This window comes from Fulmarus glacialis, unplaced genomic scaffold (assembly GCF_000690835.1).
Source record: "Fulmarus glacialis isolate BGI_N327 unplaced genomic scaffold, ASM69083v1 scaffold21232, whole genome shotgun sequence".
NCBI lineage: Eukaryota > Metazoa > Chordata > Aves > Procellariiformes > Procellariidae > Fulmarus > Fulmarus glacialis.
This window is the reverse complement of record NW_009200052.1, coordinates 2,312-27,537: the sequence shown is the minus strand read 5'-3', so window position 1 is coordinate 27,537 and position 25,226 is coordinate 2,312. Positions and strand designations below refer to the sequence as shown.

Genomic DNA, 25,226 nt, shown 5'->3' with positions numbered 1-25,226 from the left:
GCAGCCCAGCGGGGGCCAGGGGGCTCCAGCCCGTGCTTGTGGGCCCCAGGCCTGGCCCTGTACAACACTTGAGACCACTGAAACAGAGGCGTGCAGGGCTGGGTCTGAGGAAATAACACTGGATGCCACTTGGTGCCTGAAAATGGCACAGCCTGTGCCTAGGGTTTGGAGTCCTATAAAGTCACAACAGAGCAAGAGGGCCTGGGGCGAGTCCCAGGGCTTGGTGGTGGGTTGCGGGACAGTGTACGGCATCCCTGGGCGCCTCTCCCCTCAGAAAAATACAGCGAGGAACGGCCGTCCTGGCACTGGGGAATCTGGGCCAGCCCCTCCACTAGCAAAAGAGCTGTTTCTGATGGGTAAGGGAGCATTTCTGTGCTATGAGAAACATCCCAGGCGGGCGTGTGGGGCTGTAGTGCCTGGGCTGGGCTGGCTGCTGGGCTGTGAAGCTGGAGGATCTGCGATGTGGCGGTTTCTCAGGTAATTTTAAGGACTTCTAGAGCTGGAGCTTCTGTGGGTTTTGCTATAGAGAATTTCTGGCTGCTGCAAGGTCTGGACCCTGAGCTGGAAGTTTGGTTGTACTCAGAAAGCTGACTGTGGGGTGCTGTTGGGGGGATCTGACTTGGGGTCTCCCAATAAGCTCGAAGCACCCGACTGGAGGCTGTGGTCCCTTCCTGGCCCCCAGCTCTGGGCTGGGTGCTGGCAGGTGGCTGGGAGCCTCTGCCTGGTGTGAGCTGCCCGGGGGCCCTCTCTCAGGAGTGCTACAGGTGGCCAGGTCAGGCACATCCCTGCTGGCTGTTGTCACATGCTAACATGGTGGCACTAAGCCAGGCCTGAGGGGGGGACCCCTTCGCTCTCCCTTCATTGCTGTGGCTCCTGCCAGTTTGGTCCTGGGGGCTGGCTGCAGCATCCCCAGTGCTGACTCTGGGCCGGCTGTCCCAGGGCTGCGGTGACAGTACGGACAGCTGTGAGGACAGCCCTGGCCCTCCCTCAGCTGAGTCTGGCCTCATGCTGCACACCCTCCGTGACACCCCCCGTGTAACCTGGGCCCAGCGTGGCGCTCCACAGCCCCCCTCCAGCAGCTCCCCAGCATCCTCCTTCCTCCATATGCTGCCGTCGGCACGGCCGTGTTCGTCCACTCTGTGCGTGTGGCTCCATCGGCAGGCGGCGCGCCAACCCACCCTTCAAGCACAACCGTGGCACCGCCGGAGCGTACAGCAGCGCAGACCACAATGCCTCGAAGACTCTCCGCAGTGTTACAGAAAGATGCCAAATAATTGATTTCCCTGATGGACGCTGGCCGCAGCTCGGGACCAGCCTATAGCTGAGAGGCCCTTGGCTGTGGCCGCGTGGGACTGTTCAGAGGGAGGCTGTTGAACAACAGGTGGCTGCCGTGGTTCCGTCTCCTGGCTGTGCCCTGGGCTTCATGCGATGCTCAGTGCCACAGCTGGAAGGAGTGGTGATCCGGCTCTGCTGGCGACAGAGGATTTGCGTATATACACGGAGATGAGCCTGCACAGGGAGTTTGTGCACGCAGGGTGTGCGCGCAGCTGGGTGGCGTGGGTTACAAGCATGCAGGCAGCAATTGCTGGGCCTCCCACAGCACGCGGGACAACAGCTCCTGGGCCAATGTCACTCGCCTGCTGCGTGGCAGCCCGGGTCTGCTGGTGCTCCTGTGGTACATGGTGGTGTGCAGGGAGGTGCTGGCACAGCCACCCTGCTCTGTGCCTCAGCAGCAGTGAGTAGCGGAGACCGCGGGTGCCAGATCAACCGGGAAAGGCCGCGGTGCCAGGCTTCCGCAGCAGCTCTGCGGAGGGATGCTGGCTGTGGAAGAGGCGGTGAGCCATGGGGCAGGGCCCAGGTATGCTTCGAGGCCATCGGGCGGGCAGAGACGTGGGTCAGGGCTGGCGAGGTTGGGCTGCTGGTGGAGCAGGGCTGGGTATGGAGCATTTCGGAGCATTTGACTAGAAGCAGATCGAGGATCTGCCCATGGGAATGGGCCCAGCGGCTTCACAGCAGGACTGGGGGGGTGGAGTTCCTGGGGCTCGTCCCAGCCTGGTGCCAACGGGCTGTGTGAGAGGCGGTGAGACAGTTCCTCTGCTTCAGTTTCTACCCCTGTAAGATGATGCTTTAGGAGGGCCCCAAACTCAAGAAGTAGCGATGAGCTGTAAGTGCTCAAACTGGGCGACATCAATTGCTTAGTTACGTTTGTGGCCACGTGCCTTTCCCAAGCGGCCTGAGCCAGCCCCAGCTAGCACATGTGCAGGGAACTGGGGTCAGCTGGCCGGCAGCCAGAGGCCTTCGGGCTGCGTCCATTTGGCTTGTACTCTTTGGGGCTTTACAGAACACCTGGGAAGGGGTCATTTTAGCCAGTTCGAAGCACTGATCCCCAGGAAAGGATCAGTGCCGCAGGAAGCATGGCAGGGAGCCCAGGAACTACAGTCTGTTTGTTCAGGGGTGCGTGTGCCTGGTCGGGCACACCAGGTCCTGCACCATGGCCCACAGCACCACCGCCGCATCCGCCCAGCTGGCAGCCTCCGTCCTCTACCCCTCTCCCAGAGGCACTCCAGACGCCTGGGGATGCCACCGGTCATTGGCGGCTTCTGCTGCCCAGTTTCCTCCGCTGACTGTCATCCGACTTGTGCACCCGGAAACACTCCTTCAAGTTCTGGGCTCGGATTTTGGGGTTCAGGATCTCCTCCCCCATAGAACTGGGGAACCAGCCCCTCTCCTGGTCATGAAGACGCTCCCCAAATATCCAGCCTGAGCAGAGACAGAGACAGGCATAAATGGGGAAGGACTGTCCCTTGTTCCTGTGCTGGGACAGTTGTGCTGGAAAGAGCCTACGGAGCTGGCAGCGCTTTCTGGAAGCTGCTCAGAGGCCTGTGCTGTAGTGGACCCAGTTTGTAAATCTAGCCAAGGAGGCCCGCCCACCTGAGCAGCACTGTGGTCAACTGGCTCAAGGGATGCCTGCAGAAAGCAGGCACTGCTGCCACTGAGAGCCCTCCGCTGCCCCTGATGCCACAGGAGAGGTCCCCAGCAGAGACCCAACGTGACCGAGTCCACCAGCTACAAGTGTGCCCCAGAGACCAGGACCAGGTGGCTGCGAAGCATCACCAAGGTAAGAACAGCTCTGGGTTACATCTGGGGTGGATGTGCAAGCCCTGCCATGGCCCACAGCCGGTGCTAGGGTGGCTGTGCCAGCATTGCCACAGGTCAGGGCAGCCTGGATTTGCTGACTGTTAGGAGGAGGCAGTAAGCTCCCTCGGCTGCGATGCCAATGCCGGCATCTCTCCCTGGCTGGAGGGCCCCTCCTGTCTGCTTGGCAGCTGCCTGCCTAGAGCAAAGCCCACCCTTCCACAGGGACTCCAGGCCCAGCCCCATACCATCCCCGTACCGTCGTCTGTCTTGTCCAGGATGTTGAGGACGTCAGCCAGTTCTAAGGACAGCTCATCTGGTTGCTGGGCCACGTATGGGTGGACACACTGGATCTGCGGGCAGTCTGCCAGAAAACAGGGCGAGAGTGAGGGATGGACTGGGATGGAGCCTGCTGCAGGACAGCATGGCTCAGGTGGGTGTAGCACCACAAGCTCTGCAAATGGTCCCTCTGATCTGGTAAGAAACCCCGCAGAGGCCAAGGGGTGCCCCAGCCACGGGGACCGGGAGAGCATCTCTGTGGGGAAGGGAGCCGGGTGCACATCACCACCGCGGTGCCACCTATGAGCAGCTTGGGGGGAGGGAGAGTGCTGGTGCAGCCCAGCCCAGGTTGGAAGGGAGCGAACTCAGGGTCAGGCCCAGAGACAAGTGGGTATCGATGGTGGAAATGCAAGGGGAGCCCAAGGAGAGGGTTCAGCTTCGGCAGAGGCCCCACGCCTGGGGCTGGACTGAGATCAGGGCAGAATAAGGTGCACTGGGGTAGGGGTGAAGAGCTCCTGGCTCCTATGCTGTGTCTCTTACCAACAAGTCTGGATGTAAAGGAAACAAACTTGGTTCTCCGGTTCGGGGCCAGCGAAATCATCCAGCGCTTCATTTCACTCCTGGATAGGGGAAACAAACCGAGGCTGTGAGCATGAGACAGTCGTAGGGACCCCAGCTTTCCTGCCCAGCCAGCCTTGGGCTCCTAATTCCTCCTCTCATGGCCCTTTCCTGCCTGCCCCCCCAGGGTCCTGGACTCACTGGTGATGCTGAGCCCCACTCTTGCACACAGCAGTTGGGATGTCACGCATGCCACAGTGCCCTGGGCCCTGCCACCCAGGCCTGGCTTGCTGCAGGGTGACCAGGCTGGCTGTCCCCACAAGCAGCAGGATCCCCCTTTGGGGAGCAGCACGGCTTCAGAGAGCCAGCAGCAGAGTGGGGGGCCTGGCATCCTCTGAGCTCTAACCAGCAAAGGCAGCTCCTGGCTGGGCCAATAGGAGCTCATAGGAGCAGTTTTTCCTGGAGAAAAGCATTTAGAAGAACCTTTTATTCCCGCAGCTGCTGTGCGGGAACATTTAAAGGGCAGAGCTGATTAATTCGCTTGCAGACAAACGCTGCGGCATACCAAGGGTACCACTCGCTTGGCAGCAGATGAGACGAGAGACCTGTGTGAACACGTCGCCAGATCCAGCACGCTGTTATGCAAAACCCGGGCCTGCAGCAGGAGGGTGAAGATTTCACAGGTGCTGGAGGAGCCTCGGGCCTGGCTCTCCCTTGAGGCTTCCCTCAGCCACGCTTGGAAACGGCGCAGTTCATCTCCACAGGCTCCAGCTCCTGCCTGGAGGAGCAGCTGTGCTCCTGGCCCCTGGGAGCCAGAACCTTCTACCTTCTCAGATGGTAGTTCTAAAGCCTGAACTTGACACACATCTAAAGCCACCGGAGTGTGTTCTGGGAGGAGGGAGGCCTAAAAGGGAGACGCGAAGGACGAGTGCTGGCAGGCTGATCTGCAGGGCTGGGAATACCTTGTGCTTCAGGGCTGAAGCATGATGCCAAGGACCAGTGAAAATACCTGCAGCTGCAGGTCAAGTGCAGCCCCTCATGCCGTGAAGACGTGCAGGATGAGGGCTCTGTGCACTGAGGGGTTGGCACATAGAGATCAAACCAAGAGTCTTACTGTGCTCGTGGCCCTGTCTGCAGGCTGGCCTTGCACACAGCTCCTTGCAGGGCTCTTTGGATTCTGCTTGCAGCCCCCCAGCTCCTCTCAGCCTGCAAGGGGCCCACTTGCGCTCCAGTCCTGCCTCTGCGACCAGCTGTGTCCAAACGTACTGCCAGCTCCTGGCAGAGCCCACCCAGGGCACGAGCTGCAAGCTGCCACGAAGCAGGTCATCGTTGCCATATGGGTTCAGAGCTGGGCAATGCTGCAAGAGCTGCGGAATGCAGCAGTCTCTGTTTGGCACCCACTTAACTCTTCTAATTCTTCAGTTTTCCAGTTTGTGCCTTGTACTGCCCCGATCATCCCTGCAGCTCTGGAACAGCAGCCTTCAGCAGTTGCTACATCACATTTCAGTGCACAAGACCTGTTGGTAAGCCGTGCTGGATCACATACTCACTGTGGCCATCTAGAAGATGGGACAGGATGCAGAAGCACAGAACTGCAATTACCTCCCCTGAGCTGAGGCAAACCCTGGCCTGGTTTATCATTCTCCGCACAGCTAAGTCTCACAGACGTCAAATGTGCGTTTGCCCTGCATAACATGACTGACATCTCTATTTTCAGTACAGCAAAGCTGCAGTCACGTGTCTGGGGAGAAGGTGCAGTTGCTCGCTGTGCTGGGGGCTCGTCTTCCTGATGGTGGTGCTGCACTGCGCTGGGGGGTCAGGGTGCAGCCCCCAGGGCTGCAGCAGGACGTGGTCCCAAGTGGGGCTGGTGTTCGTTAAGGGATATGGATGTTGAACGCTGGCCTGCTGACAGCAAAGTAACATCAAGCTGGGGGTGCGCATCATCTCTAGTAGCTATTTAACTGATGGGACGCGTACACCTGTAATAGCATAGACGCTGTGCCTAGAAAACATGGGCCTGGTAACATAGGTCAATGAGAAAGCCATGCCCAGAGCTCCAAAATAATCAGGCCTGTGTTAGCGCAGCTGAATCGTTTGCCCAGTCTGAGCTTGTTGGAGTCTGAAGTGAAAAATCAGTGAGCCAAAAAAACCTGTATCCAGGGAGACAAGGAGGCCCTGAGCAGCAGAAGGGCTGCGCAAGATCGGCATCGGCTGTGGAAGGCGCTGAGAAAGAGGCCTCTTCTCCACCTTTGCCTACAAGCAGGAGCCGCTTTGCTTCACAGGGCTGGTCAGGGCTGGCTTGATCTTTGCAAGTGAGCGAGCTGAGCCGCTGGAGCGTGCACAGCCTACGTCCTACTTGCTTTTACTTTCTGAATATGCTGCGGGCTGTAAATCAGTTAGGCTCCTGTGCCAGGGCTGATTTCTGACCTCTCTGTTCCAGAATGCAAAGTGCCCGTCCATCTTCCACCCCAGATGCTACAAATACACTGTACAGGAGAGAAACCTGCCTAGTTCACTAGTGCCTTTCAGTAGGAGAGACCGAAGGCAGCCTCAGGAGAGCGATGCTGGACAGAGAGGTTTGTACGGCCAGCCCAGCTGCAGCAGTGGGACCTCCGCCTGCCTGACCCTGGTAAGCCTGGAGAGCTGGCCGCCATGCAGGCAGGGTGCTGCCCTTGCATGGGTGCAGGGGGAGAGCAGTGCTCAGCGCTGGCAGGGTGACTGTTGTACTCACTGGGATGATGCCTTCAGCATGTAGCTGGCCTCCCGGTCATCTGCGTTCTCCAACAGCCTCAAGATGAAGACATTGGCCAAGCTCTGCCCCTGGTCTTCTAACTCCTCTACCCGAAGAAGCCCCCGGGGAGCCGAGTCAAACACTTGGTACTTGTCCCTGGGAGAGGTTAGAGGATTAGGAAAAACTGCAGTTATCCCAGAAGACTTTGGCTTCAGCCACCCAGAACTGTACTGGGGACACAGCCCAGGAAGCTCTGCATGGCAGGAGGATAAAAGATGCCCTGCTGTGGGAAGGGATGAGTGGGTGGCTATGAAAACCCACCACAAAGCAAGAGACCCTCTCCTTGCTCTGCCTTAGGCATCCTGCATGGCCTAGAACAAGTTGCTTGCTCTGTCTGAGCTCCCCATGTACAAAACACAGACGGTGCTCCCTCAAAGGGGACTGTGAGGCTTAATTCATTCCTATTTGTAAAATGCCTCTGTGTTTTCTGGATACAAGCTGCCGCAGAAGCAAAATATTTCCAGGCGTACAGACACTGTGGCGACATGTTTATTAGAAACGTTGGACTAGTGAGATGCTCTCTACCGGTGAGTCTAGTTAATGCTACAAAGAACGTGCTGTTCTCTGGGACCCGTCTGTTTGTGCTGCTGTATTTCACTAGTGTCTAGTTGCACAAGACATAGTCCTAAGCACGATGACATTCTCCTCCTCCTGAGGCAGGTTACACCATGTCAAACATAACCGCTAGCCTCAGGCCTAAATTTATACCCCTCCCTGCTGCTCAAATTTTCTATCCTGCTTTCTTAGAAGTTTAACTGACTAAGTCTGAGCTGTTCTTCAGGAAGTGATGAGTCAAAAATCACTTCTTGACAGGAAGACAGGCCTCCTGGGTTAGCCTACCAGTTGATGTAGCTCACTGCCACTCTGCAGAAACTGGTGGACACATGCTCGCTCACCCTGCTGGGAGACCTGGCCTGGAATCTGTTCAAGTCCTGTTTGCCATAAATTTTCAACTCGAGAGAGCTGTGCCACCCATGAAGAATCAACTGCGTTCAAAGGCAAGGTGACTGCTGGAGGGGGGTGTACAGGTCAGGCCAGGATGCCCTCCCTGTGCCTGGAGGACAGGACGGGGGCACAGCATTGCAGCTTGGATAAACCTAGGGGCAAATAGGACTAATGAAGTGCCCCGCGTGCTATTCGAATTTTGCACTCACCCAGGAATTTGCCGGCAAATTACCAGCAGATCATTGAAAAGGAACAAGTAGATTTCTCTGAAGAGTTTCTTGGTGCGAAGCGTTCGTGATGTCTTTGGACCATTCATTTGCTGCAATTCCCCCTGCTTCAGCAGCCAGCGGGAGTGAGAGATGATGGGCACAGACTAGAAGTGAAGAAAAGACGGCAAAGATCAGGAGAGCAGCAAAAACCCATGGGCTTATGCGGTCAAGATGCTGAAAGCAACAGGAGATGCAGAAGGAAGAGTAGTAAGCTCCCATCACCACAACTTGCACTGCAGAGGATGGAGCAGAGCTGGACAGAGAGGGCAGTGTGCTCTGCCATCCACACCGCAGCCTGGCACAGCGTGTAACAGAGCTCAGACAGGGACACGGCAGGGGCCCGAGAATGAACAAACACTCAAGGACGGCGATGCTGGAGTGCCAAGTGCTGGATTTAAACACCAGGCTACGCCCTGCACAGCCTGATCTATCTCTGGGAGATCCCATGTCTCATCACCTGGGCTGAGCCTTTCTGGCCAGGGAGACTGACCTTCAAAAACATGTATTTGGCCTTTTGGCTACAAAAAAACCCAGGTTAAACAGGTTCTCACTGCTTGGGTCTGTCCCAGCCAGGAGGAGATACTGTCCTCGCAGCCACAACAGCACTTCTGCTAGAGTTTTACCACACATTGTGTTAAAAACAAGAAGCCCAGAACAAAGCATATCTTATATTAGAAGAACACTAAGCTTCCAGTCAAATGACTGAAATATTAGAAAATATCTGCATAATTGCTACTCTTTCCACCTTCACTCCCTCCCTGTGTTCGACACATGCATGGTAGCAGAGTCTTTCTTTCCACACTCTTGCACTCTTTTCACCAGAGGAGCCCCGCCTGCGCCCATGTCCAACACGGACCTGCTCCAGGGATGAACCAGCTCCTGCCTGTCATTACAGCCTTACAAGAGATGAAGGCAGTCTTGTGGCTACCCCAATCTACTGCTGTCCTGTGGACTGTGGTCTAGCCCTGACACAGTGGTAAAGTGCTCTGGAAAATCAAATTTTTGGGTGCCCAGCGTGGCTTTCCAAACAAATGGTCTCAAACTTTTTCACTTTGGTTGTCCAGGTATGTAAAAATGTTGCTGGGAAGCTAAATATGCTCCTTAAAGTTTCTGAAGCAGGCAGATCTGAGAAGCATCTCCATAGCACTCAAGAAAAGAATTGGCAGCTTTATACTCAGCACTGGAGTTTCATGGCATATATTAAATGAGATCTGGTCAGACACCCCTAAATATTGATTCAGTCATTCCCTGAGTGGAGCCAAAATAGATCATCAGCAGGTAATTAGAGACTGTACATCAGGCATAAATGCAGGGATGAATTAAAATGGTGGGATAGTCTTCATTTTGGTGTTTTCCAGCTTTGAAGCGTTTAGCTTTCATTTTCCTTTAATGTCACTTGTAATGTAAAATAATAGCTGTAAGCTGACCTGCATTTTGAAGAGAGGTGAGAGGGAAGAGCCAGAACTGAGTGCTGGAGCAGGAGCCACCCACTGCACACAGGTGGTTTGATACCAGTGTGTCACATCCGTGTACACGCACAACACGCTGGCCTCAGTGCTGCCCCTGGCCTCTGCAGCGCGCATGCACAGAGATCACATGCACGGATGCAGTGCCGGCAGCAGCAGCATCCCCTTCAAAGGCTTTGGAGGGGGACAGCATGGAGAAGGCCACCACTGAACACTCACTAAAAGGAGCGCAACTAGGTTACTGCTGCCATGTATGTGCACAAAACACCCGGATGCTGTTGGTTCGCTGTCTGCAAAGGGTTACCAGCCTATGGTTATACCTTGATCTTGAATTCCAATTTCTTCTGGATGCTGATCATCTGCTCTGTTCGGCTCATCTTTCTGACACCTTCATTACATGCTTTCACCACCTGGGAAAAAGAGAGTAGAAAGATTTGCCTCCACTGGCCTTAAGCAGGTAAGTGATGACGGACAGCACAGAAAGGCCGGACCGGGTAAGTGAGCTGCCGTAAATGGAATTGACCAAGCCAAGTTCTTCTATCAGCACTGTATTCGCATGAAAAAAAAAGAAAAAAGAAAGAAAGAAAAAACAACAACAAAAAACCCCAAAACACCCAGAAGATGTTATAGCTGGAAGCTCACTATCAGAGGGCATGTTAGATGGCTGCATTCAGTTACTGAACCAGACAGTATTAAGCAACACTCCTGGTTGCACAGCAAAGGGAACAGCTCATTTGCCAGATCCTGACACACCATGTATCTCATCTTTATTGTCCCCAACACTTGAAATGAGGTACATGCACAGTGTCATCTTCAAGAAGAGAACGAAGCCAAAGATCCTCATTTCAAAGATGCAAATGCTGTGGTTCTGCCAAGCAGCACCAGATGCCAAGGCTATGAAATGTCCCGGGGAAAGAGATGTTCATCATACAGAGCCCAGCTGTGTTCTGAGTACAAACTTTTAACTGAAAAACCACAACCAACGTGCAGGCACTACCCTATTACAGGGACCTTAACCTAGATGCCACTGCCTGTTTCATAAGGAGCAACTCTCATGAGAACTGGCTAGGTAGAAAAATTATGTTGGAGAACAAGCTTCGCTTTGTGCTCTGTTTCTGCCACTCAAAATCCACCAGAATATCAGCAACTGAAACCGTGATCAGCTCCTACCTATCAAATAGGATACCTATAAAGAAAATAAACACTGGATGGTCTCTGTTATGATGCCTGCACCTAGCTGGACATTACGCATCTAAACCTAAACATTTTCAGATAAGTAACCACGCAAAGGGAGTTATGAAATTGATTACGTGAGTCACTGACAGCTGAATATAAAAAGAGCATTTTTCCATCAGCAGCTGTAGTCATCTGCATACTACAGAAACAGATTTCCTCAGGCTTTTGACCAATGGAAAAACAGATATATCATGAGGGATTCTGCAAATACTAACTAATGCAGAACATTCTTCATTGCTAAGGTCTCTGTCTTTATTCCTAATGACCTCCAAAGCGTATACTTCCTAGACTAGTTCAGGGCAAATCCAAGAGCCCATTTTGTTCTAGTATTTCAGTCAGAAGCTGCAACCGTTTCCTCAGGCTGACATTCTAGCAGAGTTTTCAACTTCGAATACTTATACTGAACTGCAGGACTCAAGAGATGTTCCAAGCTTCTGATGGAGAAGGGTTCAAACGCTCTGTCCCAGCCCATGTAGCTGCCAGCTATGTCCAGATCATTCAGATATGTAGCCTGGAGGTGGAATCGCCCTGTCTGACCGTATCGGGAACAGTCCGGATGGAAAACATCCCAATGCCTTCCTGGTGTTTTGTACGCAGCAGTAACTAGCACAACTGAACACCACACCTACCTACCAGCTTCAGGGAAGAGGGCTAAAAACAGGCTGGAGTACTTCATTAAGAAACTTATTCTAGGTCAGAGGAAGAAGTGTGCTGTATTGGAGGAAACCTGACACAGTTGTTCTCTACTGCCTGTTGCAGCTAATTACATCTCTCAGTGGGATCCATCACCTTCAGGTATCTGCAAAAACAATTTGTATTTGTGAAGATCCCAAGGGAAAACATTCTCTCTGCCCTTTCCTCCAGCGGAAACATTCCCATCTGTTGTTAGCAAGGGATTCCTCATCACTGACATCTAAGTGCTGCTAGATTAGTCCATCTTTGAGAGCAAGAAAGACTTAAAAAAAAATTACTCTTGAAACACAGTGACAAGATTCAAAGGGACAGCTGCAGGAGTGAATGTAGTTTGTAGGTCTTTTCTGGGGAGGGAAATGAGCACAATGGTTTAATCTTAATCGCCTTCAGTTAGCTCATTCAAACTTACTGTTTCCAGCTCTTTATGTGCGTCCAGGGCAGTGGTTTCCCTGTCAGACTTCTCTTCCACTTTCTTCAAAATATTCTGCAGGGGAGGAAAGGCTGTGTTAACTCTGATCCCAATCTGATATCACAGAAAAGTCTTTGCTAGCTTCAGAGTTATTTCTGGCCATCAGCCTAATTACAGGATAGGTGACAGAGTACAGTGACTCTCACCTCTTAGTTCCTCTTTTTCATTAAAACCTGTTCCCATCTGACCTCATATCTAAAAGAAATACAGCAGGCAGACTCCTATTTCATAAAAATAAATCAATAAATAAAAATAGCTAGAGCTGGCACTAACAGACAGTGCTATTGGTAATCCTAGTGGGATAAGACCATTTGGGATTGAGCTGTTTCCTCATCCCTAGAAGCATATCCTCCAGCATACTGCTTAGACAAGCCGGCAAAGCACAGGGGGAAGGTGGCTGACAGAGTCTGGTCCAGGCCACCATGATGTAGAGTATTACACATGGAGCATTTCCATGTTCTGCAGTTGTTCCGCACTGTGCATCTGCATGTCAACATCCTAACCATCAGGCAGCTGGGTTGCTACCCCTTCTAGCAGCTCAACAAAGTTCCTCCTCAGCTCTTTTGCTCAGTAAAAGCTATCTGGCAAATTCAACACTAATTTGGGGATGGCTTCTGAGTGACTGAAATATTTTTTTCTATAGTTGTTGAGAATGTCTGATTCTGTGGGAAGGCTTCATCCAGCTCTAGGGTTGATCGTGGCTGTATCCAAGCCTCATTCACAACTGCTGGAAAGGAAAATTCCAGGAGTGATCCAGAAGAGCTTCGGGAGAGATAGAAAAGCAAAACTCTACCTGCACCAGCAGCTTGAGCCGAGTGATCCTTTGAAATGGCAGAATCAGGAAGGAAGAAAAGGACAGGCCTTTGCACTTGGGATCCAGCTCCAGCTGTGAGATCACTTCCCGGAAAGCTGGCTTGTCCTGGCTGAGAGGAGAGAGAGAGAAGGTGAGGGCTTTGAGTGCTACCCTGCCTGCGACGCTGGTATGTGGCTGGCGACCCAAAAGCAGCTTGGTCCCAGAGGCAGCATCTGCCTGGCCTCTCCCAGTAAGAGAAAAGAGGGGAGGAGGGGACTGAATGCTTCTAGGTGTATTTTAGTTTAAATCTAGAACTATTTATAGTGTTGGGGGAGGGAAAAAATAGACTTCTAATGTACAAGCCATGGTAGTGTTCACATGTGTTAGCACATCTAGCTCAGCAGCATGCGCTGTGTGCGTAGGTGTGTGTGAATGGGGTGTGTGTCCAAGTAGATGAGTCAGAGGCATAATTATATATTTTTACACAGTTGGATCTCTGTGACAAGGTGAAATTCACACAGTCGTAAAAACAAGACAAGCCACAAAACAGCTCAAGCTTGGCTACTCCTGCCTGCTTAGCCAGAGGATGGAAATCATTATCTGGCCTGAGAAGGGTATGGGCCATGCCGGGGCCTTCCCCATGGTGTTTGCAGCAGATGAGGGAATGGGCAATGGACACAGCTGCACGGAGCAGCCTCACAATCCCCCGCTGCCATAGTCAAAGACAATGGCTCTTGGCAACTGTGGGGCCCTGAGGAAGACTTACACTGCTGGAGTCCTGGCTAGCAGAAACAGCATGGATGAAAAGACATCGCTAACTACGCAAAACCTGTCTTTACCGTGTGTGACTTGCAACGATCCAAGAGAAGCCATTGTAAGTGTTTCTCCCTGCTGCAGCAGGTACTTGTGTGATGGTGTGACTCACCAGAACCACAGCAGAATGGACCTGCATGTGTCTGAGGAACAGCCAAATGGGGGGAACTGAGACACACCTCAAGCTTTGAGTTCAGCCAAGAGCCGCAAAATTCTTGTGCTAACTAGGAGCCTGTGGAAGGGAGTCTGTTCTTTTCAATTTGCTTTAGGTTCTCCCGCAGACGAAAAAAAAATGCTGCCCTCTAAATTCATATCTAGGAATACCTCTATTTCCAAAAGGTCCTTTTCAAGCTCAAGTAATCCAGCCTATTGCTTCTTTGCTTCTGGGTGTTGAGCTAATGGCTCTAGGCAAATTGTTTATATTCTGCAGCTATACTGCTCACCTCTGACTGAAGGAAACCCTGCGGTGCCCTCCTTTTGGAGAGAACAGTTGGCCAAGCTCAACAGAGGCCGCTTAAAGTGTTTTTTTGCTTCAAAAGCTGGAGAGCAGAGAAAGGAAAGGATTAGGGTTTGTTACACTCCCCTGAACCAGCTGCTGCTATGGGGAGGAAATACAGTGCAGCATGTGCAATGGGCTGTCCTGAAACAATCCAGGACATTGTAACTAAAGAAAAACTAATTTTCCTGCTCAAAGACAAGCTTGTAGGGCACTCTTTGTTTTGAGCTGGCGTAAGAGTATTCCTACCAGACCAAACGATTTGCTAAACTTGAAAAATACTGCAAAAATATCTTGGATTATATCCTCAGGCCTAGGTAATGTCTGTTGTTCTGAAAAACAAAATTCTCAACTTTGGCAAGGTCAAATGCCTTGCTAAGAAGCTCGGGAAAAGCAGTAGCTGTTCTTGTCATCAGAGAGCTGTATTATATTCTCTGCCTTTCAATCTCTTGCCTCTACTTGCAGTTTAAAAATACATACATTTCACAAGTGTGTCTCCCCGTGTACACCATAAATATTTCCCACAGTTGGGAACTGCTGGCTCTGAATTTACTTGATATGTTACTTGCATACTATATCACCCCTCCCTTACTAAAAAGCCTTTTAATTATGTTTTCTTTTTATAAGGTGCAGTGAAAAAATCAGTGAAGTGGGAAATACTGTTTCTGCGCTATCAAACCTTTTCTCATAAACAGCAAAATTACAGCTAAATCTGTGGCCTATACAATTTTGCAAAATAATTTAGCATCAAGCACTGGAACTCACAGAAGCTGCTTGTAAGCTCTCTCCTGGTAGGTCTGGTTGGAGACGTAGGTGATGTACACAGAGAAGTGATTAACTGTATGCTGGTAGACAATATCGCACACATCCGAGATCACAATATTCTCCTCCACCCGCTGCTCGAGATCCAACAGGAAGCTAGATGAGAAACCCAGCGCTCATATTAATTGTGACCTGCCTGTCCCAGGCAGTTCCGACAAAGAAGCCCTTGAGATTCAAAGCAATGAATGTGTTCACAGGCTCTTTGAAAAGACAGAGGGTAACAGACTGCCCCTGGTCAGCTCCTCCATCCCTCTACAGTTGAGGTTACCTAAAGCGATGCCATTCAGCTGGACAAAAATCCAGCCCCTGGTCAGCTCCTCCATCCCTCTACAAATGAGGTTATTTAAAGCGATGCCATTCAGCTGGACAAAAATCCAGCAGCAGTTGTCTTACCGCTCGCTAACAGCCATGACATCCAGGACATTGGAGAAGAGGATGTGTGCCTCAGACTGGTGTAAGATCTTTTTCAGACGTTCGTTCTCCATGAAGTGAGACACCAGCAGATTCAGACTCTTGTAATATGAGGCTTCGGAAGTAACCAGTTCAAACATGGCCTGGGGGAGAATCCCGAAGAAGGAAATCAGCAGGTACCTTCTAATTCTATAGAGAGGCACACATAACGTTAATGAGAACATCTGTGCCGCGCAGTCGTGGACCTTGCACCCACCCTCCAGGCCCAGAGTATGGGGAGAGGTAAGCACGCAATAGATTTGCCATGTGTTACACAGGATAGTGACTTGAATGGGGAAGATTTCCTCCCTCAATCATCAGCCCTGGCTCCTTCTGTCTCTTTCCTAAGTTGTTTGACCACATTTCCTTCCACTGAATCTCTCCAGCAGAATTCTCTCTTTTTCTCATAATATATAAGCAGTCTGATTTTGTGCATGTGCACAGTAAGAGCACCTCACGGGCTCTCTCCCTCTCTCCTAGTGTCCCTTAGTCTTGACTTGAGGCTGCTCCAGGCACCAGCCCACTCTATGCCCACTTGTCACAGTCCTGCACTTTCACCTCCCTTTCGGGGAGTTCCCCTTGGCAGCCCCCATACACCCTCCAACCCCCTGCTGATCATGACAGCGCTGGCTTGTCGCTCTGCTCATTGTGGCTTATTGTGCCACCCAGGAGGGTCTGCTTGCACCATCTACACTCTTGTTTTAGAAAAGCCACGATGTAGGACTGCACACTGCAGTCCCAGTGTGCGACATGTGCTCCCTGGGGTAGAGTTAATACAAATACACAGCTGTGGTGCTCCAAGCCCCTGTGTCTTCCCTGACCCAAAGGAAATACAGCTATTACTGTCCAAGTGAGTTTCCCTGGTCAACCCTGGCCATATGCTTTTCTGACCAAGGACTGGGACAAGACACAGTAGTCCCTAACTACTATAAGTCATAAATAATCTCCAAATTTCAGTCCTTGCTTCTCTTGTTAGAAGAGAAAACTCTGGAGCAAAGCCTGGCTTCCTCAGGCCAGGGATATGGTCTGGGAAAGCAGAAAGATAAATGGGTGATTTGGTTCAGAGATAAAATGAAACGTAATGAAACAAGGATATAAAGCCTTCTGCCTACAGCAGGTGCCACAGGGACAGTCCACTATTACCACACAGAGCTCCCTTACTCTTGCCCTCCAGGCAAGTCTTTGTCATCTTTGTTCAGAGGTAGATAAAAAAGGGTGATTATTTACACAACTACTGAATCCGTTAGTTGAAATAAGATTAACTGAAGATTCTCACAAGGTCTTCAACATGGTGAAAAATCATTAGATCCTTCAGACATGTCTTGATGAAGGTACGTCTTGGGCTCCTTGTCCTGGGGCTGGCCCATGCTGCTGCTACTGAAAGAGGAACCTTTTCGTAGTGAACGTCTCACTTCCTTGAACCAAAAGCTGCTTCGACCCTTGAGCCCAAGTTCCCCTACTGCCCACAGCTCATCTGCTGCACCCTGGTGAGGGTGGGAGCTGGCCAGGCAGCGTGGGTACAAGTCCCTGAGCTCTGCCAGCTCTCAGAGGCTGCAGGGTCCCAGCTAGAGTTGAGGAGATCCAATAGAACAGCAGGTACATGCAGCATTTTTTGTGCATGTGGAAAACCATCTTCCAAATTAGCTGGGGACCTGTCCTGTGGCTTGGTTGTTCTTTTTTTGGGTTGCTTTTTTATTTTTTTTTCTTTTTAAAGAAATGATTTGAAATTCTCTGCTGATCAGTTTTTGGCCTTTTCCTGGAAATATCGCTATGCATCACGGAAGAACCTGAGGTACAGAGATCTGGGTTATAGTCCTGACACTCTGCTGCAGTCCAAGATCTGGGAGGATGGGCACAGCAAGGAGGGACTGTTACTCAATCCAGAGCTGCTCAAATATCAGTTGAAGTGACGTTTGAGCTCTTTACGGGGTTGGTAGCCTAGGAAATATTCCCATTGGCAGTTAAGTTAAACAGGTGGTCCTTTCCTGCACCAGAGAAGGAGGCTGTGCCTGCACAGCCCCAGAAGGGAGACAGAGCAAAGGGTGTGGGTAGAAACCAATGTACTTGGTCAGTGCATGTGGAACAGCTGGTGTTTAAGGAATAAGAGGATGTTTTATTTTTTTCAAGGCCAGATTCCCAATGAGAAAAGTGGAGGAGTATCAGCTCAGCTTCTCCCAACAGCTTCACCACGGCACCTGGTGAACCTGAGAGAGAACCTCTCTCTCTCTCTCTCTCTCTCTCTCTCTCTCTCCATGACTGGCTAGGTCCTAAATGCACCTCTTACAGGTTTAACTGTACCTTTTTATTTGATAAATGAGAGGAGAATTGAAATAGGTAAAGATACAACAAATAATAAAACAGGATGTGCTGGGACAGCCTGTCGCTTCCAGATATCCTGGGGATTGATACCACCAGTCATTTTGCACTGCAGCTTTCCAGACACTTCAAGCCAAGATTTTTTTTCTGCCAGGTTCGACTGCAGGATGGCCATGAGAGCCAAGATCAAGACCTGCCACTCTACCACAGCCTTTAAACCCTCAGACAAATTGCTTCATCTAGAAGGTTGCCTCCTGATCTGCAGAAGCCCATCTGCCTATGTTTGGGGAAATTAATTTTGTGTGTGTTTGCTGTTTACTATAGTGGGAGGTGCTAGACCTGCATGGGCATGTGCAGAGTGCAAGCCATACTAAACAAATAATGAAATCCATGGTGAAAATATCAATGCACAGGGTTCTGATTTAAAGGAGATGCTAGGAAAATAAAGAACATCACTGATCGGGACAAGCTTCTGGAAGTGCTCACAGCATGTGCAAGGCACAAGTTTCTTAATTTACTTCGGAGATCCAGCTGGTCCTCTGCAGACCCAAAGTACCTACTCCAAGCAGCCTAGACTGCTGTTTCCCTTTTGAATGGTAAGTATGAGCTGCAAACCTCCTAAACTGGCACCAAATATCCAACCATGCGATGCGATGATGTGATCTCTGTGGAATAACTGAACTTTGCTAGCTCTAAGCAGTCACTAGAAAAAAGAGCATGAGCTTCTGGTCTCAGAATTGCAAAAATAAGTAGAAAAAATTTTGAACTAAATGTCAATTGATGTAATACTATCTTCCTGAGTCTACAAATAGTCTGAAACTATCTCTTGGAAACATGGCCAACGCTGTTCCGTCAGTCCTCTGGGTCATTAACTTCATGAAATCTCATAGTCACGTAAAAGCTATACTTTTCGTATCATTGCTTATGTTTTGGCAGAGAGATTGAGAAAGGAAAAGAGAAGTGAAGCCTAAGGAAGAAGGAAATATAGAAGATAAAAAAGGAGAAAAATTAAGAGTCACCGAAGACAAGAGTAAGAACTCCTACAGGCTAAATTCCTATTGAGACAATATGGTGTTTTATTGCATAGATTGGAAATATCTGTTCCCAATGGCCCTGCTCTTTGTGTAAACCACCAGGTAAGAAGGGGGAATTCTGGTCTAGTCTCGGGGGGATGTTGTTCTGATCCGATGCCACGGCATTGGCTGTGACCAGCTCTCAGACCTAGTTGCCTTCACAGGGCTAGTCTGACAGCCACCTGCTAGAAGTGCAGTAAGTACAGCATGAGAACTCTCTGGTGGTTTGAAATCTAAGGTTTGCTGAAAGAAGAAAAGGAAATTCAATATTTTCTGGACATTTTTATGAAAATGGAACAAGAGAGAAAGACTGCCTACCTGTCAAATGCGCTCTTCCACACAGAGGCCATGTCACCGGTGTGCACAACTAGGTTCAAGTCCCTCTTTTGCTTGAGCAAAGAATATTTTCAGAGCAGCAGCTCTCTGATCTAAATTCACACCATGACACATGGTGCAGATTAGTCTGTCTCTGCCCCTTTTTCTATCACCAAAGTGACCTGAATCCAAACAATCCCTGGCAAAAACTTTATCAAAGCTCATACATCTCAGCAAAAATGGTTCAGTACAAAGACTGAGAATACTTTGCTAAACTATTTTTATTAGTAAATTGTTTTGGTGGAGTTCCACTCAGCTCAGAATCTCCTAAAACACAGAAGATGAACACAGTGTAGGAAAATCAATACAGTTAGCAAGCAGAAAAGGACAAAATGAAGAAACTATACAGTAAATAAAATAAGGACAAACTGAAAGGTAGAAAACTGAACTGGGAAAGAGGAATAAACCGGAGCCACTCCACAAAAAGACCATATCAATATCTGATTTAAGGTTCATGCTGAAAGAAGTTTCACTGATTAAATGTTGCTTCTTCTAATCTCTGGATCAGTACCTCTTCAGAGCCTAGTACCTTGGCGACAGAATTTGTTTTAACCTAAATCACATGTAATACAGGGAGTGCGTTTTCTTTCTAGTCACTTGTTCCTTCTGCTGCATACATGTTGCTTGTCATTTCCTCCACGCTGAGTCCGTGTCAGAACCCAAACAGCATTTCTTTTGGCTTGTTCTTCTTCCATCATTACATTTTCTAGATAGTTAAAATAAAGCCCTTGGTGATTCATGTTTTGCTGTGTTTGATGCTCAACAGATGTCTGGATAATTAAAACTACCCTATCAATGACTTAGTCATTTCTGATAACTATTCCAGTAGCACATAATTTTCGTATTTCCCTGACCTCTGTGGTCTGTAACATGTCTTTTGCTTTTTCTTTTGTTCTTCCTTTTTCTGCACTTGCACCCACATTTTTTTTGACACTTCCAGTTGTTTTACATCTTGCTACTTTCACATTCACTTCAGATGAAAAAGGCTGGTGTGGCAGAAGCCATCGCTGTCTGAATTCTGTTTGAGTTCCTGGGGCTAATGGGCCATGCTGCAACATTTTTTTGCTGATATTGCTGGGGATTGGATGTGGTTTTTGAGGTGGGTGTTGTTGTTTTTTTTTCCCCTTCCCCCCTTCCTGAAACTCCATTTTCTGGCTCATTTGTTCCAATGGGGACGATGAAAAATTGCCTTCCATGACACTTTTCAAGCACCCATTGCTCTTCCAGTCAAGTTTCTTGTTTTGATGCTTGAAAAACACCTGTGTCTTGTTTTTTATCTTGTATTAATAACCTGCTTAGTCATTTTCTGTCATTGCCAATAACGAAGACCAGATTCCTCTTCTTGTTCTTGTCTCTTTCATTTTACAGATTACTGCAGATGAGCAACTTTTTCTCTAACTGTTTAAGCCCTGCTCCATCACACAGTGATGCTCCCTTCCTCAGCTGTCAACAGGGGTGTTTGCTTCAACTTTCTTTCCATTTGTGTACTGGTATTCCTCCCTGTGGTCTAAATAATATTCTTGTTCTACCTTTCCTGGCTGAAGAGCTGCAAGCTCTTCTAGTCCCTGTGTTTACCACAGCTTTGAAGATAAAATGGGTCAGAAAAGTATGATTTTGTCCTTAAGACATTTACTGCAGAATTTCTGCTGCCCTGTACTTCAGGTAAATTCCTCCAATTCTCCTTCATGAAGCTGAACACTTTACATTCACTTAATCAAGCCCTCATGTACAGCTCTCACTCCCAATTCGTATCCAACATGAGTACAGTTCCAGCACTGCAGGAGCAAGCATGCTTGCTTATAGCAAGGCTGAATTCAACATCATCTCTGTAATTGCCTCAGTGATTTCTCCAGCCCTCCTTGTTTTCTGTCCTTGACTCTCTTCACAAAGCAAATTCTCCACTTTATCTATTCAATGTTCAGCCAATTTCACAGCTTTCTGGCTTTAAGCAATTTTATAATCTCTCACTGTGCTAATCCCAGAATAAACAGGAAGAAAATTTCAGCTCTGATAAACTACCAGGGGAAAGTACAGCACTTCTTTAAGGCAGCACTGTCTCATCTCCATCTGCTTTATTTCTCTTGTTATTTAAGCATAGAGAAGAAAATTCAGCACACTTAATGTTGGGATTTAGCAGCACAGAGATTTTTTTTTTTTTCCTTAAAACACCTACAGGTAATGAACATAACTCAACAGAAATGGCAGGTTTTGAAATCTATAAAGCAAACTTTTAAGCAAATGTTTCTCTGTAAAAGACTCTTCATTTTGAAGCAGAAAGAAAAAGAAAAGCTTGTAATTTTTCAGATGCCAGATTGTGTTTGTAATGCTGGCAGTTAGAAGTACCGTGTTTTGCCAGGTAAACAGAACAAATCTGATATGGAAATAACCAGTGCAGAAGAAGAACATGGAAAAGCAACAAATCATTTTAGTCACCTTCAGTCATAACGTGACACACTAACAGCCTCTGCTTGCCAGCCCCAGGTACCCTGTATAAACACTGGTCCCTCCCACTAACGGTGTAAGTAACACAGCCCTGCCCATCACACCCCTGCAGTTCACAAGGTGAGTCTTTCCAATGTAACAGTGAAGTTACAGCCTTGGCCAGGACTAGGGTGGCACTGTATACACAAGGGATTCATAAACGTTGATTGTAAATATCCAAGTAAACTTAGGGGGAACTGCTCACACCCTGAGATGTTCTTCAGCACTTTGGGTACAATCTCATGAGCCAGGGCTGACCAGATACACTGCCACAACAGTCTCACCAGAAGCAATCCTGGCGCAGGAGTATAGTAGGACTCACAGGATCGAGCCTTTGAAGGCCCGTTGCTCGTATTGCAACGCACACCACACGCTAAACAAGGCTTGTTTGTCTCCAGTGCTGGCTACAAATGAAGTGCTGTGCGTTGACAAAGAGCACTCATGCTCCCCACGCTATCCAAAATAGCAACCAGTTGTAAATTGTTGTGTTGACTGATGTTTTCATTAATTGCACCAGCTACCCCCACCTACTCCTTTCACTGTTTGATGCAGCCCTATAAATTAACAGCGTATGACTCTTAAACAATGATGTCACTGCACTGTATGGCTAAAATGCAAATATACCTGTCATTATTTTTTACTGTTTTGCATAAGACTCCAAGTAACAACATTTAAAAATAAGGAAGCTTATCAATCTCCCTCTCTTCCTTTTCCGTTAATGCCATCATATTTAAAACAGATTACAGTTAACGGTTGAATTCTTCTAAGATTCCTGATGGGAAGTATGTATCCTGATAGTAACTTCAGAAGAGGATTAATGTGCCCTGGGAACCAAAAGCTCTATTGCAAGAACCTCTTCATTATCCCTCCCTTCCTTTGTAAATTGCTCCTAACACTGAATCAGAAAAGGCAGAGGAAGTTCTTTTTTGCTACAGAAATGTCCAGCAGCCATAGCATATAGAACAACATCTGTAGTTTCAAAAAAAGAGTGAGTGGTGCTAACCAGTGCGACACAGAAAAGTACTCAGCAGGGCAAGGCTTGTCTGTAACTGCTATGAAGCTTTTAATTTTTAAATCTTGATCATTTGACTTGATTCACTCTCACTCTTTTAAGCAGCAACCCAGTTAAGAAACACTCCACCTTCCCCCATTACCTCCTGCAGCTTGATCTCATCTGGCTGGAGGATGCTGAGGACCCCGCTGCTCCGGATTTCAGGAAGATCCTGCCATAAGTTAAACCTGGAGTTGGAGTTCCTCAGCAAACTGATTTGTGGTGGAGCTTTGCTTTCGGTTGTACTTGTAGGTTCTGCTTCAGATGGGGTTTCCTCGCTGGGTGAACTCTCCTCAGGGTCTGTCTGTGAATCCTGCAGTCGTCTGGTTTCAATCTCCTGGCGTGTAGATTTATCTCGATATTCCTGATACAAGAGCCCTAGGAGGCAACATTAACAGGTCTGAGAGGTTACAGCCGAACAAAAGAGTAGAAATGTATTGTGGAAAAAGATATTTGTTTTGCATTAGTTTACCTCAGCGGAGGTGAGAGAGATCCCTTCCGTGCTGAGCAAAAAAGCCAATTATGGCATTCCTATTTCAGCCAGAAGTGGAAACTATAAATGGAAGGCCATTTCTAAATCTAAAGCGTTGTCAACAATCTGCTCTCACAAAACATTTAGTAACACAGTCAGATGAATCCATGATCAATTGGAAGACATAAAAGAATCAGTTTGTTATTTGCCAGGCTTTTAAATGTTTCTTTTAAACCCCGATTTTCTCTGCAATATTATTATGTTACAAGTTATACAGATTGATAGGTATGTGTAAGCGTGTGTCTGGAAAAGTAATACCGCATACCTTGAAACTACTTTAAAGGAGCAATTTGATGGCCATGAAAATTCTTAAGGAGGAAACACTGAGCTGCTGTTAAGGCATTGGACAGGTGAAGCACTGGGACAACAAGCTACGGTTACTAGTTTGTTTTGGTGTTGACTTTGGTTAGCCTTGGACATGTTGCTTAATTTCCTTCTGTTTTCCTTCTCAGTTTCTATGATGATTGAAGATATGAAATTAACATTCAAAAGCCACCTGAATGCCACAGCACTAAGGAAAAGGCTCTGAATTCATACCATCTTGTGGCACATCAATCACTTCTGAGTTTCGATTACTAACTTCAGGAGCAGACAAAATTGCACAGAATTTGCCCGCACCCCAATTTCAACTGACAGCATGAAAAAGGTAGGAATCCTGAAATTCCTTGGCCATCTTTAGAAGATCCTTTGTCTCTCTTAGGGCTTTCTAACTGTCCCATTTCTCTTTCTGAGCCATCTGTAGGACCCAGAATATTAATTGCTTGAATATAAAACGTAATTTAGAAGATATGAAAAGACAAGAGAGCATGAGCTTGCTCTGAGTCACTCTCCTCACTTACTCAAATTGAAGGAGCACAATTTACATTATGTCCCTTGGTTTATACTTGAATTGCAAAGTGTAACATGAATGAATAAAAAGAAAAGTCCTTGATGTTAAAAAAAAAAAAGCCTACATAATTTATTTTGTCTGAATCATTAGGGGTTAAAATTTGTCTGGTCACATGCATTCACAATACTGGATATCAGAAGCAGATTCCGTGTGTAACAAGGTGAGAGACAACTGGGTTAGGAGTTTGTCTAGGGAGGGCAGAAAGGTAGATGTTACTGCCTATTAAATCTCTGGGCCAGTTTTCACAAGGCTCTGCACCAGTCACTGTTAAAACTGTATCAGAAATATGCTGGGGAAAAGCGCAGGCACAAGGACAGCATTACTGCAGTCTGCGAGTGTATCCTGTTATCTGTTCTCCCTGGAAAGACGTTCAATACCGGATTAAAATAGCAGTAAGGGTAGCTGTGCCTAGGAAACCATACTGTCTTCTGTTAGCTTCCTACACGATAACCGAAGAGAGGAGACTTCCCCTGAAGTTTTGCATGCTGTTGCTACTTATATAATTTCTCTCTGCGTCAGCTAGGCTTATATGGCTTTCCTAAGCATTTCTGCCTGTTATTCAGCATCAGTGAGGGTGGTGAGGATGTAGTGGGGTGGAAAGACTCCTTCAGGAATGGAGCGGAGAGCCTGCTAAATCGGAGCTGTTTTCAACGGTACTGACCTGTAAGCTCAGCCTGTGCTTGAAGGCTCTGGTGCGGTAGGGCACTGGGTACCTTCTGCCCCATCAAACTGCGCACCAGAGAGCAGGACAGGCTGGGAAGTAACACCCTGCAGCAGTATTGGCAGTGCTTGACTCAAGGGAAAACATGCTGGGAAACTGAAGCATAATCTATCTATTTTACTCATATTGGAGATAATTATACTTGCAGTGTCTGATTGTACAGCCATGTTGTGCTGGTGGGTCTGCCCCGCAAGTCAAAGGCAATTAAGGATATTTTGTGTAAGGGGGATTTAGTGTCCCTTGTGCAGATCTGGAGAGCAGCCCTCTAAAAAAGATCCTCAAGACAAATTTCCCCCTTGCTTTTAAGGAAATAAAATCCAGACGATGAAACTTGATTTTGTTTCCAGGTTCCCTGTCTGACCAACCAAACAGATAAGACCTACGGAGCCTTCAATGGCAGGCAAAGGCAAATACAGACGGGGAGATCTGATTGACTAAAGGTACCTACCACCAGAACTCGTTCGGAAATGACAGCAAGGTAACTCATTTTAAGGAGGGAGCTGAAGAGAGACTGGCCGAAGCTCTACCACAGACAGCAATATGGGGAGGATGCAGAAAGGTGATACGAGAAGA

The 25,226-nt window shown here is 48.4% G+C and overlaps 1 protein-coding gene across 1 annotated transcript; it reads right to left on the bottom strand.

Annotated features, from left to right (window-relative positions):
• Positions 1-2,271: 2,271 nt before the first annotated feature.
• On the bottom strand, positions 2,272-22,887 carry NGEF (neuronal guanine nucleotide exchange factor). Its single transcript, XM_009573459.1, has 11 exons — positions 22,615-22,887; positions 15,159-15,319; positions 14,709-14,861; positions 12,635-12,764; positions 11,782-11,856; positions 9,764-9,853; positions 7,918-8,081; positions 6,704-6,859; positions 3,955-4,034; positions 3,395-3,499; positions 2,272-2,760 (listed from the first exon to the last, which is right to left on the bottom strand). The coding sequence occupies exons 2-11, from the start codon at positions 15,314-15,316 to the stop codon at positions 2,588-2,590; spliced, it is 1,284 nt and encodes a 427-aa protein (XP_009571754.1). The 5' UTR covers positions 15,317-15,319; positions 22,615-22,887; the 3' UTR covers positions 2,272-2,587.
• Between the last annotated feature and the right edge of the window lie 2,339 nt (positions 22,888-25,226).